The sequence below is a fragment of the Streptopelia decaocto genome (genome assembly GCF_964273445.1).
Source record: "Streptopelia decaocto genome assembly, chromosome: 5".
Taxonomy (NCBI): Eukaryota; Metazoa; Chordata; class Aves; order Columbiformes; family Columbidae; genus Streptopelia; species Streptopelia decaocto.
The window spans coordinates 64,708,974-64,727,426 of record NC_138659.1 but is presented as its reverse complement, the minus strand read 5'-3'; the positions used below and the strand labels follow the sequence as shown (position 1 = coordinate 64,727,426).

The following is an 18,453-nucleotide window of genomic DNA, read 5'->3' as shown; positions in this document are numbered from 1 at the left end:
CCATAGAAATGTCCACATCTGGCCATATATGAAGTCATATAGAAGTATTCATTTTGAGGGTGAAATAGCATTAAATAAAGAAAAGCTGAAACAAAATATGGCCCAGGTTCTGCAAGGCCTGTTTTTTTTTTTCCAGATTTGTTCTTCTTCGTTAGTATTTAACAAGCAAGAACAGCTGAAGAAAATATAGGAAGCTCTGGCCACCTGTAGAAAACATTAGTTTTGCTAATAATTGCTATAAGCACCTAAAACAGCCTCAGGTATTCCATACTTTACTCTAGAGAAGATCTGAAATAAATATCAGTAAAGTACAGCTTTTCAGGTAATGTGGCACCTTAGAGACAGAAAAAATAAAGTTCATTTATTTCATTTTCCCCAGTAGTGTCAAGCATTCTGGAAAGGTCATCTTTGCTTAAGAAAACAGAGAAATTATTAATTACCTTTAACAGAGACTTTTCCTTTATTTTCAAGAAACCTTTCAGATGATTTTTTTAAAAAATGGTAATGAAATTAGATACATAATGATTTTATATTTTAGATTAATATTATGAAAGTTATTATGCATAAAGACTGAGCATCTGTTGAAGTGATCCCAAACTAAAATTCTTACCATCAGGATTCCAACTCTCTACATTGGATTATTTAGAAAATAATTACTGCTGCAGATTTTACACAACAAATTACACCTCCTGATCTGAAATTGTCCAAGTGTTTTTGATTTGAGAAGATGAGAGAGGACTCAACTATAAAGACAGCAGTCAGCTGTTAAAATTTCAAATCAGATGAATCTGAATGTTCCTAATTAATGGTATCTTCCTGCCTTAACATATCTAGAATTTGTTGTTTGGTTTATTTTTTTAATAAAATTTTAATAGTGGCAACATATAGATAAGCATTTTTGTATAGGTAAAATAGCATTTCATAGGAACGCAATGAATAGAAGTGAGTATTCTAGAGTGTTATGTATTTGTGTACAAATTTGATTTAAGTTGTTTCAGGACTTTATATAAATATACAAGTACAGAGGGGAACTAAAGTACCTGCAAACTCATGTTACCATGGACAGTCTATCTTGTATTTTGAGCAGTAATTCATAGCTTCTGAATTTCACTCGGCAGAATCCATGGAGTGGAGGTGGAATCCTGACAATCAGAACTTTACTGGGCCTTACTTTCCAGAACAGTGCTTAGTCGTTAATTTTTCATCCAACATAAATCACATCAATGGTAAAACAGGCCATTCAACATTTTCTGACTCTAAGAAAGAGTTCAAAAGTTAAACTGGAGAACAGAGCTTTTTAAAAATTGGCTTTTTCATGAAGCAATCATAACGTGACAGTTGATAAAACATCTCATCTGATGTACAGTAGTCATTATCAAAAAGTTTGCACTTGCTGAGAACTAACAAAATGTAGTTATCAGATACAGGATGCTATTTTTATACCTTTAAAATATAGAAAGCTGTAACAGTTACTCTGCAACTTTGGTTTGAGGTGTGTTGGCAAACTTCTGGTATTTAAGTGTGGCCATTATATAAGTAATTTTATTTATTTATTTTATTATTATATGTCTTTACCATTTGCATACAATCAGGGACCCTGGGAGAAGAAAGATAATTTAGGAAAAAGACATTCTCAGAGTGAATGAAAATGCTGAATGATCCCATGACAAACATGCTTTTCTTGTATAATAAAATAATGTTTTTAATTGTTAACACAATAAAATGGCTGATAGTTATTTGCCCATCTTCAAGGTTGTTATAAAATATTTTATTCCCTTTAAAACTCATACCTGCTTTTCAAGTAATTGCCAGACTCTGGTTGAGATATGGAGGAATATAATCCTTCATGGGTGAGTACAGTCAGAGGCTACATGGTCCTTCTGTGTACAGGGTTTCCAGTACATTCACAAAGCACACACTGTATACTTCTTATGTGAAATGTTTAGTCTGAGGATAATACAGAGTTTGAAATATATTCCAGAGAAGCGGTTCTTTCCTTTTCATAAGTGTATGCATCATATAAACTGGTTCCATTGGTTTATATTCACTTGAAAATGTCAACATTAAAACTGACAGAAAGGCTTGTTTTCAAAAGACCATGTTTTTCACTATGCTAAGTAGCACTGATTGAAAGTTGCCAACAGAAGCTTCAAAAAGGAATTTTGAAAGTTTAAGAGACTGAGGTCAGAATAGGCAATAAAAGTCACAAGATCATAATGGCATTATTTTAGGATAATCATCTTATTTTGAGATATGAAAATACTGAAACAATCATGCCAGCATAAGAAATAATTATACCATAATTCATGAGTGCATAATTTATCAAAACAATAGAGCAGTCATGGTTAGACACAACCTAATATTCCTGTATAAGATATAACTACATACTGTACAATCGTTCCTTTTTATAGTTATTTTTACATTTAGTCCTCATCCAAATTAAGCTGAGTACTTCTATGTATGAAAGGCATTACAAATTAAACACAACTCACAACAGGGATTTATTATCGCTACTGCACCACCATGGCATGCAAGTAACTAAGTAGTCAACTATAAACAGTAAAATGTCATCATCTTCCTGAAATAAAAAGAACATGAAAAATACAGATATAGTAGTAAACATCAATTATCTGTTTGTATCTTTCATATTTACCAAAAGTCTGTCATTACATGAGGCATCTATACCTCGGTATCACTCTCCTGCACTAGTATGGTGGCAAATTTGGAGTTGAGAAACTGTACTTTCAACACACTCATACAAAACTACTAGTTTCATATTATACTGCTGTCAACATGTAATGTGTAAATGAGAATATGACACATCTGCTACCTACCCCTTAGCGTTCCCTTACTCCTTTCTATATTAATGAATTTTGCACAAATAAAAAGACTGAGGGCCATTGAAGCTGTTTGCTAGGTTATCTGTTGTGGTGACTGAGCCCCCAAAAACTAATGTCCTATAGAAAGGAAACTCTTTAATCGGATTTTTCTTGTTAAGTTCTGATTGTTTGAGGTTCCATAGTGGATGCTGGATTTGAGAACCACTGTTGGAAGCAACTTGGATATCTAAATATTTATTTATGTCATTTTTGTTATGCAGGGTAATTCCTTAACTGGTGTGAAAGTGAGAATAAGGTGAAATTCTGCAGCTAGGGAAAAAAAAAAAAACATCAGCCATCCATACTTCGTTATAAAAACATGGGTCAAAGTGCTGACTAGGATTCATTTCTTCTGCTTGGAGGTCAGTACAATATATAGATACCAGCAAATTTCAATATTGAAATGGGAGCAGTAGAAAAACAGGAAGTTAAACCTTCCTTAGTTTCAACTTTCTTTGCAATTTTGGAGACTGTCTTGGAAGAAAAAGCAAACTTTATTGCAGAAGAAGCTTTTCCATGCTCAATTAATTGTGCTATTCAGTTAGTTGGCATGGAGGACCCACATGCACTCTTTGTAAAATACATCATTCAGAATAGACTCTTACATACAGAACCATGAAAGCCCACCCATCACTCTGCTGCAGTTTCTGAGGATTTTGCATGGTAAAGAAAAATAATCATGAAAGGGTCAAATCAATGTTTTTAAGGAATTATCTTTCAAATGTTACGTGTGGTCTTCTCAGTTTATACCCATGATAAATTCAAAAGCTGCATACCTGTTTCCAGCAATGACAAAAGAGCACCTAAATCCAAATGATCCTATTGAGTTCCTGCTTGCTGCAAAGAAATCTTAATGCTGATTACAGGGAAAAATCTGTACAATTTTCATTGGTACATTAAGCTATAAAAAAATGTCCTTTAGTTCCCTGGAATTTGCTTAATTTTCAATCATACAATTTCCTTCTACATTACAAAACAATGTACAGTTTTTCCGAGTTCTGTTCAAGGACTTTCCCTGCTCTGATATGTTCAGGATTAAGAATACTAGGTATTTTATTTAATATTTTGTTGATATTAGAATCCACTCTTTTTATTAAAGCTCATCAAACATACTCGTACTGCTTTGGGGTATAGTAGGCTGTGTGACTACAACAGAGCACAGCACCTCATATGTTCATTCATAGATCTGCCTCCATAAAAACTGAGGCTGTAGTATAGCTTTCAATGGAAGCCATTTAAAAAGAAAACATTACAGAATATACAACAGTAGTTTTTGAATCTCAGACACAAGTTCCTTGACGTGTTGAAAGATGATGTTTCCGATTTCTGACTCCTGAGCTCTTATCTTTACAGTCTGCAGGCTTCTGTTGTGAAATGTCTATCAGTGCACTTGCAATTGCAAGACCTGTAAGATAAATAAAGGGAAAACAAAATTTAATGCCCAGCTTTCCTGAGAAAGAGTTCCAAAGCAGTGTGGTGGTTCCTTTCATGCCAAGTTTTTGTACTTTCCCAGAAGAGATCAGCTTTATTTCAGAGTTAGATAACAAGTTAACACCCTCTAAAATGCTACCTGGTAGCAATGAAGAAACGGAGAAAAAAAGTGAGTAAAGACAGTAGACTGGAAATCAGGATTAAGTCTCATTGATTTTTTGTGTGATCTTAACATCACCTCTCTTTATCACCATTTTCTTGGTTATATGGACCAGCAGCTCACTGACATTGATCTTCTCTTATTAAATGTTTGTGAGTTGCATTTAGAAATCGGTGAAACTATCCAATCAGAAATCTCCAGAGAAATGGAGACCACAGTTAAGACAAAATTGTATCCTTGAATATTTCCCCTTGCTATATACACGGCTCCCTAATTCAGAAACATTCAGAGGTTAATATTTACCATGAATTAAAAGCTATGAAAATATCTTTCCAGAATGCCTGGATGTGTGAACAGACAGTGACTCATCATGGTGTTGGCCTGGGTAAATTCAAAATGTTTTCAACTCTTCTTTTTCAAACTCTGGTTAGATTGTCGATACTTTTGACCTGTTATAATCTTAACAGAGTATTACAGAGGTCATAGACAGGCACGCTTAGGAAATTAGCAGTTTAAGAATTTACTTTTATATTTGATTGTTACTACATACTTGCTAGAAATTACTGACTTGTGCTGAAATGCTATGATTGACAACATATTTAATACATGGTAGTTCTGAATTTTTAAATTCACAGATGCAATATTGCAATTAAATGGATCAGGAGCATTCACATCATTCATATCTTCTACTCCATCACAGTTGCAACAAAGGCATGACACTTGTATCTGCAAAAACACATCTATGTGTACCCATAATGCGGGTAGAGATGGTGCTGGTTCTCCATACTGCCTCATACATCTCAATCTCCAACCAGTAACAGTACTACTCCCCAAAGAAGCCTTTGAAAATACTTTTCACCGTGTTTAACAGGCAGTTTCTATTTTTTAACTCAGGTCAATAGTACAGAACCCAATTTTGGCAATATCATTAATGCAATTCCTCGTTACAACACTTATCTAACTAAGGAATGGTGCAAAAAATATTTTTCACTTCCAAGTGTTTCTACAGGCTTCTTTCTTGGTATATGATATACTGTCAGATTCGGTTCAGGTTTCCGGTATCCTGAAAACATCTATGCTATTGCACACTGTAACACTACCTTTCTTACTTCACAAAAATGTCACAGGAATTAATTAATGTGCATACAGCTTTTTGAAAACGCATGTCACTATGGTGTAAAATGCTAAGTGCAATTATCATTGCTACATTTCAGGATATGTAAGAGCCAAGATTAATTAAGTTGTTTTTCTCACAGACACATATATTTACTGGCATGAGCTAGTGATGCCTTAAATTGAACTTCGATAAATTAAACTTTTGAAATGTTTGAGGCACCTTTAAAGTACCAGCAGTATCTGGTATCAGCAGGTTCAGGGATAAAATTTAAATGACATTTTGATGGTTGCTTACATATGATCCTGCCTTTAACAGCTAGGCTTAGGGAGTATGCTAAATGGAATTAATATTATTAGGAAAAGCGGTTTTCCATTTTTATAAGATATTTTAAAATATACTTGGATGTATGATGTTAACTTCACTTTACATAACAATTAACAAAAAGGAAGAACTATTTCTTTCAAATCTAATGCTGCCTACTGGGATATACTGGCATGCTGTTAGAGTTCCATTAAAATCGGGTCACTACAGAAGATAATTTTTCAAAATGTCACACATATCATCTGATGAGATTCATTTATTATGTTTTCTACGCCCAGCACAGTTCCTTGTTATCAAAGCAATACAATTAACTGGGGGAATAATTCATTTTTTCAGACTGGCAGTCTAAAGGAATTTCATTTACCAAGTCAAGCTGATGCACAGACACTGCAAGCAAGAAGAATTTACATCAAAATACAACAGAAGATTTGATAAAAATGCTGCAGCTTAAATATTCATTAAAAGCAAAAACAAAAAAAAACCCAAAACATTCCCTTTATTTTACAGGTTTAGTATCCAAACAGCAAATGTGAATACATTTATAGTCATTACAACTGGAGCTGTAAATCGTATAGTGCTCTATATCTGTTACCTTAGTTCATAAGCAATTTCATTTACCCGTCTTCCCTGAATGTTGCCACTTAAATATTCTTCCTACATCCAAACTGGCATTTTCCAAACAAGTTCATGGTCTCTGGTTGATTCTGACTCTTGAGTAAGGTGGCAAAAATCAACAGTGGAATCAGTAAGTGTCCACATGGAGAATCAATGGGTCACCTCTAATAGTCCAATTTCTGGAAATTCAAGCCTAGCTGCAGAACCGGACCTATTTTTAAGTTTAGTTTGTTTCTCTACTAAATGTTATAGAAATAACCTGACCTAGTTCTATGAAGTGAAAACAATCTCTAGCTTGTTTTCAGGATATGTAGGGAAAGATCATTAACAAGTGAGCCCAGTCAAATACATAAGTGGAAAGTATATATTTGTAAGAAATAATTGTATCCACAATGAGAAAAATACCAGAGAAAGCAATATGAACTTGGTTATCTTTAGCAGAACTATTGTCTTTCCTAATGAGAGTTAAATGGTAATAGTTTATTCTCAGGAAGTAAGTGGCTAATCATAAAATTACTGGTGTGTGAATTTTTTGTGTATTTTTTTTTATACAATTATGCAAAACAATTAATAAGTACAGGAAAAAAATACAGCACATCAAATGAGATTGCCTTGAAAAGCGCATTCCCGATTTATATACAAACAGCACTTTAATTCTGCATTCAAACAAAAGCATGTGAAAAAGTCATTCATTTCGAGATGCTCTCCTCCCAGTCTCTGTAAAAACAGGCAGTACTATATATTTTAATTTTGCAGAAAAACAGCTTCATTAGGCGTGAAAGGTTAATTGCAGGTTTAAGTGCAGTTCAGGGAACAGTGCACGGGTCTGTAGTGAATAGCACAGTCTGCTACAGGAAGGCTGAGTGCTATAAACTGTTTGCCCTGCTGAAATGTTTTACTACCTCATTTACTAACTGTCTTCTTTTACTGCTTGTATTTGTAGTTCTTCTAAACCTTTAATAGCTACAGTTTTATTTCACTGTAATCAGATTTAAATGGAAATACCCATGCTGGGATATTTAAACGTTTTTCCGCTGATTGTATACAGCTACATTTGAACTGATGTAAGGCTACACTATCTCTCAAAGTAGAGAAAAAACGTACATTGAAAAAGTTAGTCTTACAAGCTGTCGTGCATATTTAAAACTGTTTTTTCCTCCTCTATTGTTCATTTTAATGAGAAATGAATTGAGTTCTTACCACCCCTTTTGTTAAAAGTAAGGGAACAAAGAATGACCTCAGATTCATGGTTAGGCAGGTAACTGGAAATGCTTTTTTCAATTTAAATTCAATTTAAAAAGATATCATTTGGATAGATGTCTTCATTTGATTACATTCTACACATTTTCATTGTTATGCAGAATCAGAACATTCCGAAAGCTGAAGACAATAAAATAACTACAACTCAGGCAGATGAATTGGATCTGTTTGATATTTTAACCAAAATTATAGTAATTGCTTAAGGTGACCTTAAGCAATGAAAATAAAATGACAGCTGCCATACAGAGACACTTAAACAGAAAAGACCGGGTACACACTATACTTTTAAAGTAATAGCTTCACCCTTCAGCACCCAGCCGTCTTTGTGTCACTGCCATTTGTTGATTCTTGCTCGCCTAATAGTAGACAGAGTCCTTTTATCATAAAGGATCAGATATTTGAAGTCTTTCCATTGACATTCCATAAATATCTGTACAAAAGGATCTAAGCAGTTTGAAGACATAATGAGTGATGAGAATTACAGACCAGTGCCTCATGAAACTGACCATAGCACACAGTGAAGCCAGTGAAGACAACTTCATGCTCGCCAATAAAACTACCAGTTATTATGTAGGGAATTTTAATGAAATCTGTCAGTTATCATTATTTCAAGTCTACAAAGAATTATAAAGAACTGTAAATCCACAAGGTGTATTATGTGTGTGTAAATGACATTTCTATACAAAACTACTGTGTTAATAATGTAATTTGTACTATATATTCCTTAATTTGATGAAACAGATCACATTCATCATAACCTTTATGGATGCCAGGACTGCATACACTTATTCTTCATAGGAAATACATATGTTAGCTATAGCACCTACAATGGCAGAAGAACATAACTTTCAAGAAGGTTGCTACTAGGGAAGTGGTTTTGAGTACCCACTGAAAAAAAATTACCTCACTTTCTATGACATATTTTGCTACAAATATTCTTATTCAGTTTAATTGTTTGGTAAAATTTTCAGGACTGTCTCGCACTTCCTATATTTTCCTGTTTTCCTAAGCAAACTTCTTCCAAGTGGACTAACTCAAGATTGATTTTCGTGAATGAAAAGGCCAGAATATTTTTTGTGCTACACACTCCTGTGCCATAGATCAAGTCATGTTGGGAGACATCCAAAAGGCACATAAAATGGACCAGAAGAAAATTTGGGATTCAAAGGCATGATCCACAAAACCTGCTCCTAACCACATATAAACCTGATACTCAAGTGCCTACTTTACAGGAGGAAAAATAAGAGTCATCTGAAGTTCAAGACTGTACATGGTCAGAGGAACCACTGTATCTCACAATAGAGCTAAGTTCATTTCAAAGTCAGAAAATAGTCAAATTCTTCATGTGTATCTGAGGGTCCTGAGCTGGCAGGTGTCCTTAGACAATATCCAGAGATCACAGGCATAGTCACAGAGAAAAACAATCATAAGCACCTGCCAAGAAGAATAATTATCTTCATGATGTCTTCATCGTATAGATTGTTTTTTTATTTGAATTAGATTTGTTTTTTAATAAGGACAAGCTGACAGCACCGCAAAACAGGCTACTCTTCCTTTTTGGTGCATGGATGTATATTTTAAGTTGACACCACTTTTACTATAAGAAAGATACATTAAACAAACTAAACTAACTAGGAAATTACTTTGGGCAAGTAACCCCATCATTTTTTTTCAGTAATAATGTTTTGCTAGATGGGAAGACAGCCAAGACTCCAGGAGGTATGTTTTCCTTTTCTTATACATATAACTTAATTAAATTAGTAAAATATGAGACAGAGCTTAAACCATAACAATAATAAACTAAATAATAACAGTGTGGAATTAAATAGCCACACACTAGAAGAGAGGAGATGTCATGCTCCTTTGTATTATACCCTTGGTATTTAGTAATAACAGCTATCTATAAGGGGCTAAGAAACTCCTATTCCCAGAATAGAGTTATGAATTACTTGCTGTCAGTTTGTGGGAAATGCAGACTACACAATAAAGGATCCTTTACGAAATGTTCAGCCTTTTGCAATTTTTCTCATTTTGAAAAGGAAATGGCCCTACATATTTGTGTGAAATATTTGTCCTTAGAGGGGCCAGTAGTGATTTTTTCTTTTTTTTTTAATACAGTCCAGCAGTTTCCCCATCCCTTTCAGTGTGAGATATCTTTAGTTTAGTCTATAATCCAGGTCTGTACAATATCTGGTACCTTCAACTATTCTGTCTGCCAGTAGCCAAAAGATAGCATGGGCTGTTTGGTCTCTGTGGCTATGGACAGGTGTGGATTGACTATTCACTTTGGGATGGCTCTTTTCCGCTCCGCAGAGCAAACAAACACCCTGCCGACGACAGGCGTTGGAGACACTATGGTAGTAGGTTGGGATTGGTGCAATCTAATGGTAATTAATTGAAGCATTTTTCTCCCACCCTCTTTTTTTTTTCATCTCAAGCCCTCCTGGAACACAAGAATCATAGAATCATTTAGGTTGGAAAAGACCCTTAAGATCATCGAGTCCAACTGTCAACCCAACTCTGCCAAGTCCACCACTAAACCACGTCTCTAAGTGTCACATCTCAATGTCTTTTAAATGCCTCTAGGAATGGAGACTCCAGCACTTCCCTGGGCAGTGTGTTCCAATGCCTGACAATACTTTCTGTGAAGAATTTTTTCTGAATATCCAACCTAATCCTCCCCTGGTGCAATTTGAGGCCATTTCCTCTTATCCTATCTCTTGTCACTTGGGAAAAGAGATTCACACCCACCTCGCTACAACCTCCTTTCAGATAGTTGTAGAGAGTGAGAAGGTCTCCCCTCAGCCTCCTTTTCTCCAGGCTGAAGAGCCCCACTTCCCTCAGCTTTTCCTTCACTGACTACTTTTAAAAGGGGCTAATACGAGATTATTGCATTCAGCTGGACTGTATCATGAGACCTGTACACCAATCCAACCTGTGTGCCTTGCCCAGGGAAGGTGGCAAAGACAGAAGTAGAAATGCACTTAAGAAGTGGGAGAGGAAGATTGAGATAATTGCTGACCTGAGCTGGGAGACAACCTCTCATCTGAAACTACATAAGAGATGACAAGCAGGGAACGGTAAGTCATGGTGAGTCTTGAAGATGAATAGCGATATTTGAGGCAATAAAAAAAGGGAGTGTGAGGAGCTACTAAATGTGATTTCTGTGATTAAAAGAAGTCAAGAAAAAGGCCTGAAATAAACGTGGTTAAGACAGCAGTTGTTCAATGTGGCAGTAATTCAGAAACTCGCTGCAGAGATCCTGGGCAAGGGCTTTTGTTTGGGTGATGCAGAGGGAAGATGGTGCTTTGGAGAGGCTGTAGCAACCGAATTCAGGAAGACGATGCAGTCCGGTGAGGAAGCAAAGGAATGACAGTCAAAGAATACTTGGGCAAGAGTGGAGGGACAGCAAGGGTAATGTCATTAACATAGACTCAAGGGAGAATAATGGAATACAAATCAATATGAAGAAATGCAAAACATCGTGGAAATGAAAAGTAAATTACATAAAACTGGTTTGTAACCTATCCTGTTGGTCAAGGGTAATCAGGTGTATGGAATACAGACTTACATTACAGTCAAATACATACATTTTCTATAAATAAAGGAGAAAATTGCACTACAGATACTGACACATTACTTTGTAAAAAAAAAGAAATCTTTAAATTTAAAGAGTAAAGCACACCTTAAGCCATGATTGTTAAACAACATTACTAGGTATATTATTTATTGGACCCTATTCCTTGGGGCTCCCTGGTAAAGTTTGTCACAGATTTGTCCAGTGATATTAAGAATATGATTGACTCCAAGGACCAAACAAAAACAATAATAAAAAAAAGAATTGCAGTTGACTACTGAGTCTGAAGATAAAACATTCTTCCCAAAACCTCTTACTAACTCACTTTATATATTACATTAGGCTTAGGAAATGGTTACATTTGGACTAGTTTAGTAATAACTCCTAAAGCTGCAATACTCACCAGTACTAAATTTCAATTAATAAAGTAGGCTTCACATTTAGTCAGGAGCTATGTTCTTCTCACAGAATAGCAGAGATAAGAGAATTAAAGCATCTTGGTACTTTTATCTAAGAAGTTTTACCCTGACAGTAGTTACAAAAAAGTGATCTATTGTTAGACCATTATTTTATTCCATTACAGTAATTTTTGGACATTGGACCTCAAAGGGTAATTACAGAAATCTGAGAATGCCCCTAACTATTCCATTGTCTTTCTCAACATGGCTTATTTTATCCAAAAATAGTGGCAGATTTTTGTGTGATTTTTTTTTTTACATTAAAAAATAAGCAACAAATAATAATTGCATGAATAATCATGTATGGGATCAGACTTTCTCTATCCTCCACTTCTTGCACATTCTCAAACAGGTGTATCAGTAGCAAAACAAGTTTACATGTTTAGGGAAAGAAAAAGCAAATTTATAGGATAACTAACATTTTCAGAAAGCTATCAATCAATGTACAAATGGCAAATCACCTGTAATTCACAAAATAGTTGTTATTTTACGTTATTAGCAAAACAAGGGTTTTGGGTTTTAACTGACAGCTATTAAAAACACCTAAAAATGAAGAGTCAGCCTAGAAGATGTGCAAACCTCATGCAGATTAATTCTTTGATGCTCTCCCACTCCTTATTACACATCACATATTAAAATCCAAGAAATTACACGTTTCTAAAGTGGACAGTAATAATTTGAAACATTTGGATTATTTTTTTGCACAAACTGTTACATTCTCAGTTTGATTACATCTCCTTTCCATTGAATCATTTATCCATATGTTATGAAAAACATCTCTATTCTTGTGATGTTGTGCAGCCATTTAATTTGTTTTCAGGAAAATCACTATAAACTAATTTGCTACTCTGCAAGAATTTGGTGTGATGCATTAATCATGCCAGAATCTAATTCAATCTTGTAAACCCATTTCTGCGGAAGAGAAAAAAATCTACTTGGAGTACTGAAGAAGCACTGATTTCACTTACTTTTAGCAACACCTGGATAAATACAAACAGAATTATAATAGGTTTTGTTTAGAAGTCAGTATCCCAGTTGTGACCCAGTTTGGGTTAGTTTATGAACCTCTCTATAGTGATTAGGCACATTTGGATTGCCTTGACCACACCGGTACACTTCAGGTTATTTGTACAGCACTATTTTTGTCTCTGTCTTCAGCAATCTCCTTTTATTGAGATGGCGCATGCCAATCAGAGAAAAGTGAAGACATGAAAACTGTAAAAAACTGTGCGCTTCAGTTACAACATTTTTAAAGCTTTTTACCCAAATCCATTCCTGCAGGTTAGTCTGTCTACCCACTGTGATGAAAGCTAAACCCTTACTAAACATTGTGAGTAGGATGAACACCTGTGAAACAGAGATTTGTCATTTGTATACAGAGTGTGATCGGCACTCCACGAATACAGTGCTGAACTATCATTTCATGCAATTAAATAATTAGAATATTGGCACGTGTGTGTGCATATATGTGCATGAGCATCAAGGAAACAGAAGGTTCAAACACAAACAGGGAATCAGGAGAACATCTAGAAGGAGACAAGGCAGAGTTATTCACCGGGGTTTGCTTCTCTCCAGAGGGGCCTTACTTGCAGGGGGTGATTTAGAGCAGATCTCTTCCTGTCTTCAAAGGAAATCTGGGGTGATTAACCTCGCCAGGTGAAATTCAGCTTTTGTGAATAACTCCCTAATGTTCCATCTGGGTGATAACATATTGTCAGATTTGCAGTTTTACTACTCTCCTCCTCAAGACAAAACACACAACCTTAAAGACAATAGGTTTAAGGGCCCAAGAGGGACCAATTCTACCCCCACTGGAGATAAACCAGTACTACCTACATCATCATTTATTTTTAAGGAAGAAGATCAGAGCAATAATCCTCGAAGATGCTGTTTCTTACTCTTGCACCTTTATTTTGCAGGTGCTGGATTTTTTTCCACTGTCAAAAATGTTATTTAAACCAGAAAGTGACCAATATGTTCATACAAACAAATGATTACAGTTGACCAGAAATTCAATAGCACGGCATCTTAATCAGAAGCGGGAATGGTATCTGCAGTGCTTTCCCATAATGCATTCTTACAAGTTTTGCTTTCCAAGGCTGACAAAGTACTGGACCTGTTTTCCATTTGCAACGTACTGCTGCAATATATCATCGCTCTAACCACTGTTCGGCTTGTAATTTGGTTCTGGCCAAATAACAATGCCAGTTTTTCAATAATCTGCTGATTTCCACAATTAGACATTCAGTACGTCCCCAGCTACATAGCCAGCAGACACTCTGAGGAAAGAAACTTGGGAGTGTAACACAAAATTAAGTCAATAGGACAGAAAGCGTACTAAGAATTTTGAACCATATTCTCAAATATTACTGAAGTGACAGCTTCAGGGTCCTCAGGATCTCTAACCTAAGGGTATTTGTAGTTTCAGTACCTTTTAATGCCCAATAATCAGGAAAAATAAAAAGTCATAAATGCCTTGCTGTCCATATTAGGGTGGCTCCATCAGCAAAGCTACCATCAGCTTATTACAGAACACTGATTTTTATTAATTCTGGCAGAAAAGCTTGATTAAACTCTGAAAAGTTCAAAACATTAAAAAACAAACAAACAAACCAAAACCAAAGCAACCAAAAACCAAACCAACCAACAACAACAGAAAACCCCACACATTTAAAAACCCAAAGACATTATACAAATAGCCCTACCAGAATCCTGATCAGCACTGAAAGGGAATAATTCTGAACGGGATTCCAGTATATACAGGCAAGCTATACAGCTACTCATTTATTCTTTCCTGAATCTTCTATATTATACTGAATTCACTATATTATGACTTTAACAGGCAAAATGACACACTTAGACCTAGTAACTGTCAAATGTATGGAAATAAGGTTCCATTTCAAACACTGGATGTTCATAATTAATTACATACTTGGTCCTGAACAGTCAAATAGATAAACATCAGTAAAATTATAGTAGCAGAGAAGCATTTCTATTTGTGCGATATACACAGGTAGAAGAAATGCCTGAAACTGTGAGACAGTAATACTATGATTGCATATCACTGAAAATACATTATATGCCCTAGGCACGCTTCCTAGTTCAGAGAGGAAAAACTAGAAAACTGACAGTAGATAGTCACAGTTGTTACCTAGCTCTGTGTGTACTCACACTTCAACAAGTAGCAATCATTGTCTCATTTATCAATCCCATTATAAAATTTGAAAGAACTATTTTGGTACAAAGATTACTGAACTACAACTTTTGTCATTTAAAGCATTCCTCTGGATGCCCCTTTTCATCTAGAGGATTCAACTGGAAAAACCTGAGAAAGATCCTCCCGATCCCCACCAAATTTAAGTTCGGTGTCTCTCTTTTTAGGAACCACATCCACAAGATATACAGGAGCTGTGAAATATTCCTCTCTTGGGATCAGATTTGGCATAAATCTCAGCCTGATGTGCACACTACCTTTTTATATAACAAAGTAAAATATCAGTCATTTCCTTTTGAACAAGACATATGTTACTAGATGGATGTGAAAGTAAAAGGTAGAAACCAAGACAAAAATACAGTCCAAAAATTCTCATAAAGTCCATTTCCCAGCAACGTCAGCTCACAGAAGATGCACTCAAAATAAACCTTCAGATACCGAAGAGCTACTACAGCAGCCCTACCTCATCACTAGTCATGGGAGCAAGATGTGGCAGAACTGAAACGAAGGAGATGATGTGGCAAGAGATGCACTCTGCTTGGAGTTTTCCAGTGCCAGGATGGTTCTTGGAGGCAAAACTTAGAGCAATTCTGTGTAATGTTCTTTGCAATATTTTCATTAAAAACTGACATACTTTATGAAGCGCCATGCTGGCTTCGTATTTCCAGGATGTGATTAGGACCTAGTTTTCACTTAGGTATTTTCAAAAAGTTTTTACTATGTGATGAAGGAGAAACAAACCTTCAGCAGGACATTAGAATTCCCTCACTGCAATTTTGTTAAATCTCCCATCTGTTTTTTAAAAGCAGGAATTACGTCGAGTCTTCTATTTTCTATTAACTGCTGACCTTTTCCCCCTCTGTTTTTTCCCCATATGCTTTTTGATCACACGTGAAAAACTTGGCTTCAGTTCTCTCATTTCCTGATTTTCTGTATTTCAATTATACTTTAATGGCTATATATACAGTGATGATGATACAGGAGTGTGTTGTGAATGAAATCTGTTTTGTACTATCCCAGCTTCTGAGAACTGCTACAATTTGTGTTGCTTTCTTCTATCGCCTCTGAACTGCCTTCTGGAATATAAAAATATAATAAACCCTGAATCCTCTCTTCCCTTTGCAGTGCAATCCAGCATTCTGTTTCCCATAATGCTGCTACATTATCATTTGCAACTATAAATAATTATCCTAAGTTATAAAGATAAAATATAAAACTTTAAAGCAATACCATTAGACACCACACACTTGAGACTCTGAAGCAGCCATAAACAAACATTTTCATACAGAACAGAAAAGAAGGTGATAATGAAAAGCATGGTTCCTGCTTAGAATTAGTTCATCAAAAGCTTTCTGCAAGCTTGGAGGCAAAGAATGGAAAACAGTAGGTAATCAGTGGCAAACTGGACTTTGTTTCTAGTATGTGGGGCACCACATTTTATAATCTCTATCTCAAAAGTTGGTGGTGCAGGAAACAGTTGTGGGAATGGGATTTGGCAACATGTGAGGCTCAGTAGTAGAAGGTATTTTCCCCTCAAAGAGAAAGCGTCAGAGGGACTTCTCTAAACTTCTGTAAGGCCTGTGTTCAGATATGTGAACTTGTAAGTTTGTTTGTTCTGTCTCATCTGGGCAAGCATTCAATAGAATGACATCAGAATACATAGGATTCCCAGCTTTTTCCTACACAATTTTTCATTGTCTTCCTTCCAAACAAGTCTCCATTTTCCATTTTTATTTTTGCTTCTTGTTCCATTAAGCTTTTTTTTTTTTTTATTTAACTGCCTTTAGAAAGTACTTATTTTTCTCTACCTAGACTTCCAATAATCAGGAATTCTCTTTGTGAATCTGATGTCAGTTACTAAGACTACTCTAATAACCTTCCACATTCTTTCATCTCTTTGGACGGTAATAATGTGAAGAGGTGGTGGTATGGCAGATTTTAAAAGCTGCAAACATCATTTATATTATCTACCCTTCTCCTGACTTCTCATTTTAGTGGGCAATTCTTTTCCAAGAAAAATACAAACATCCAGAATTCACAAAGAGAGATAGAAACAACTGTTCACATTTGAACTGTGGTGTAATTATTTCTTTACGAGTGATGAAGTAGATTGTGAATAGCCTAAATACAACCAGCCTTATTTCATTATTAGCTTCTGACATGTGCTTTAAGAATTTACTTTCAAGAGCTTAAAAGCTGTTTGCTAACTACCACACATTTTTTTGCAACTTTTCATTTTTCATGTGTTTAACTGTACTTTAATCATTCTGCAAAAATGACAGAAATATGTTTTTCTCACAGGAATGGCCTCAAGGATACAGCTCTCCTTTGTGCCAGTGTGAGATGTGCATGAAGCTGCTGAAGGTCCACAGAGGCTGAGACAGTGTTTTTAAAGTCCTCTCCAGATCCACCAGGGTGAAATTCAAGGAGAGGAACGCAGGGCCAGAAGGCTCTTGCAGGAATAAACAGCCCTTAGGGTCAGGTACATTCACTGCTGTGTTCTACTGAAGCTGCATATGCTCCATAATTTAGACAACTTGGTACTTCATTAGGATGAAGTCATGATGCAGTCTTCACCTGGCTTCCTACTCTTTGACTTGCTGTTTACCCAGATAAAATCAACATACTGACAAGAGATGTGTCCAGGGAGGGAAAAATACTATTAAAATACTGAGCTTCTTATCTCCAAAGTGCTACACACAAATTAACTAATGCATGCTAATATAGCGATTAGCTTGTTTGCCTAGGTTTAATGCAATGACTATGTTTCTTAATGCCATCATTCAATGAGAGACAGTTTGGTATCACAACAAAGGCAGGACAGCTCTTCTTAAAACATAATGAGCTTAACATTTTTGTATTCCCCACTGAAAATAATATAGGTCTATTTAGAGTGCTGAGATTATTTGCAAAAGACAACTACTTTTGGTGAAACATTTTGCAATCATGATGTGCTTTGAGTTACTGGAAGATTGTGATACTAGGCAAAACCATAATGGATTGTTCGCGAGTTGGGATGAGGATGGAGCTACAGACATTTCACCTGAGATGACTACATGTGTTCTACATAAACGTCATAGGTATCGACCCCTCACAGCACCTTCTCAGGAGCAAATAGCATAGAAAGCCCCTAGAGAAAAGTGCTGTCTGCTCCATGGGGCTGTCCTTTCCCTTTGAGGAAAAAAGTAACAAACCAAACAGGCTTGGCTTGTGAGCTTCCCAGACGACCACACTCCATGGACAGGTACATGGCATGTACCATTCAAGGGTTTGGAGAACACATTCAGTATATGTTTGTACCCCTCTTCATGTAAGGAGATCCCAAAGCACAGTGAGGCCACTGAAAGCCTCAAGAATATAAATAAGTTAAGAAAAATAGTAATAAATAGGAACAAAACTAGTAGCATCACAGGCATTTGTG

General features: G+C 35.8%; 1 protein-coding gene across 3 annotated transcripts in view; it reads right to left on the bottom strand.

Annotated features, from left to right (window-relative positions):
• Positions 1-417: 417 nt before the first annotated feature.
• The window catches only part of ATRNL1 (attractin like 1), a 488,525-nt gene continuing 470,489 nt past the window's right edge, over positions 418-18,453 (bottom strand). For 2 of the 3 annotated variants that reach the window (XM_082052467.1, XM_082052468.1), the window contains one exon: positions 418-4,284. In XM_082052467.1, coding sequence (XP_081908593.1) covers positions 4,160-4,284 — 125 coding nt within the window. In that variant the 3' untranslated portion in view covers positions 418-4,159. The remainder of the gene's footprint in view (positions 4,285-18,453) is intronic. The other variant, XM_082052469.1, reaches the window with a different exon arrangement.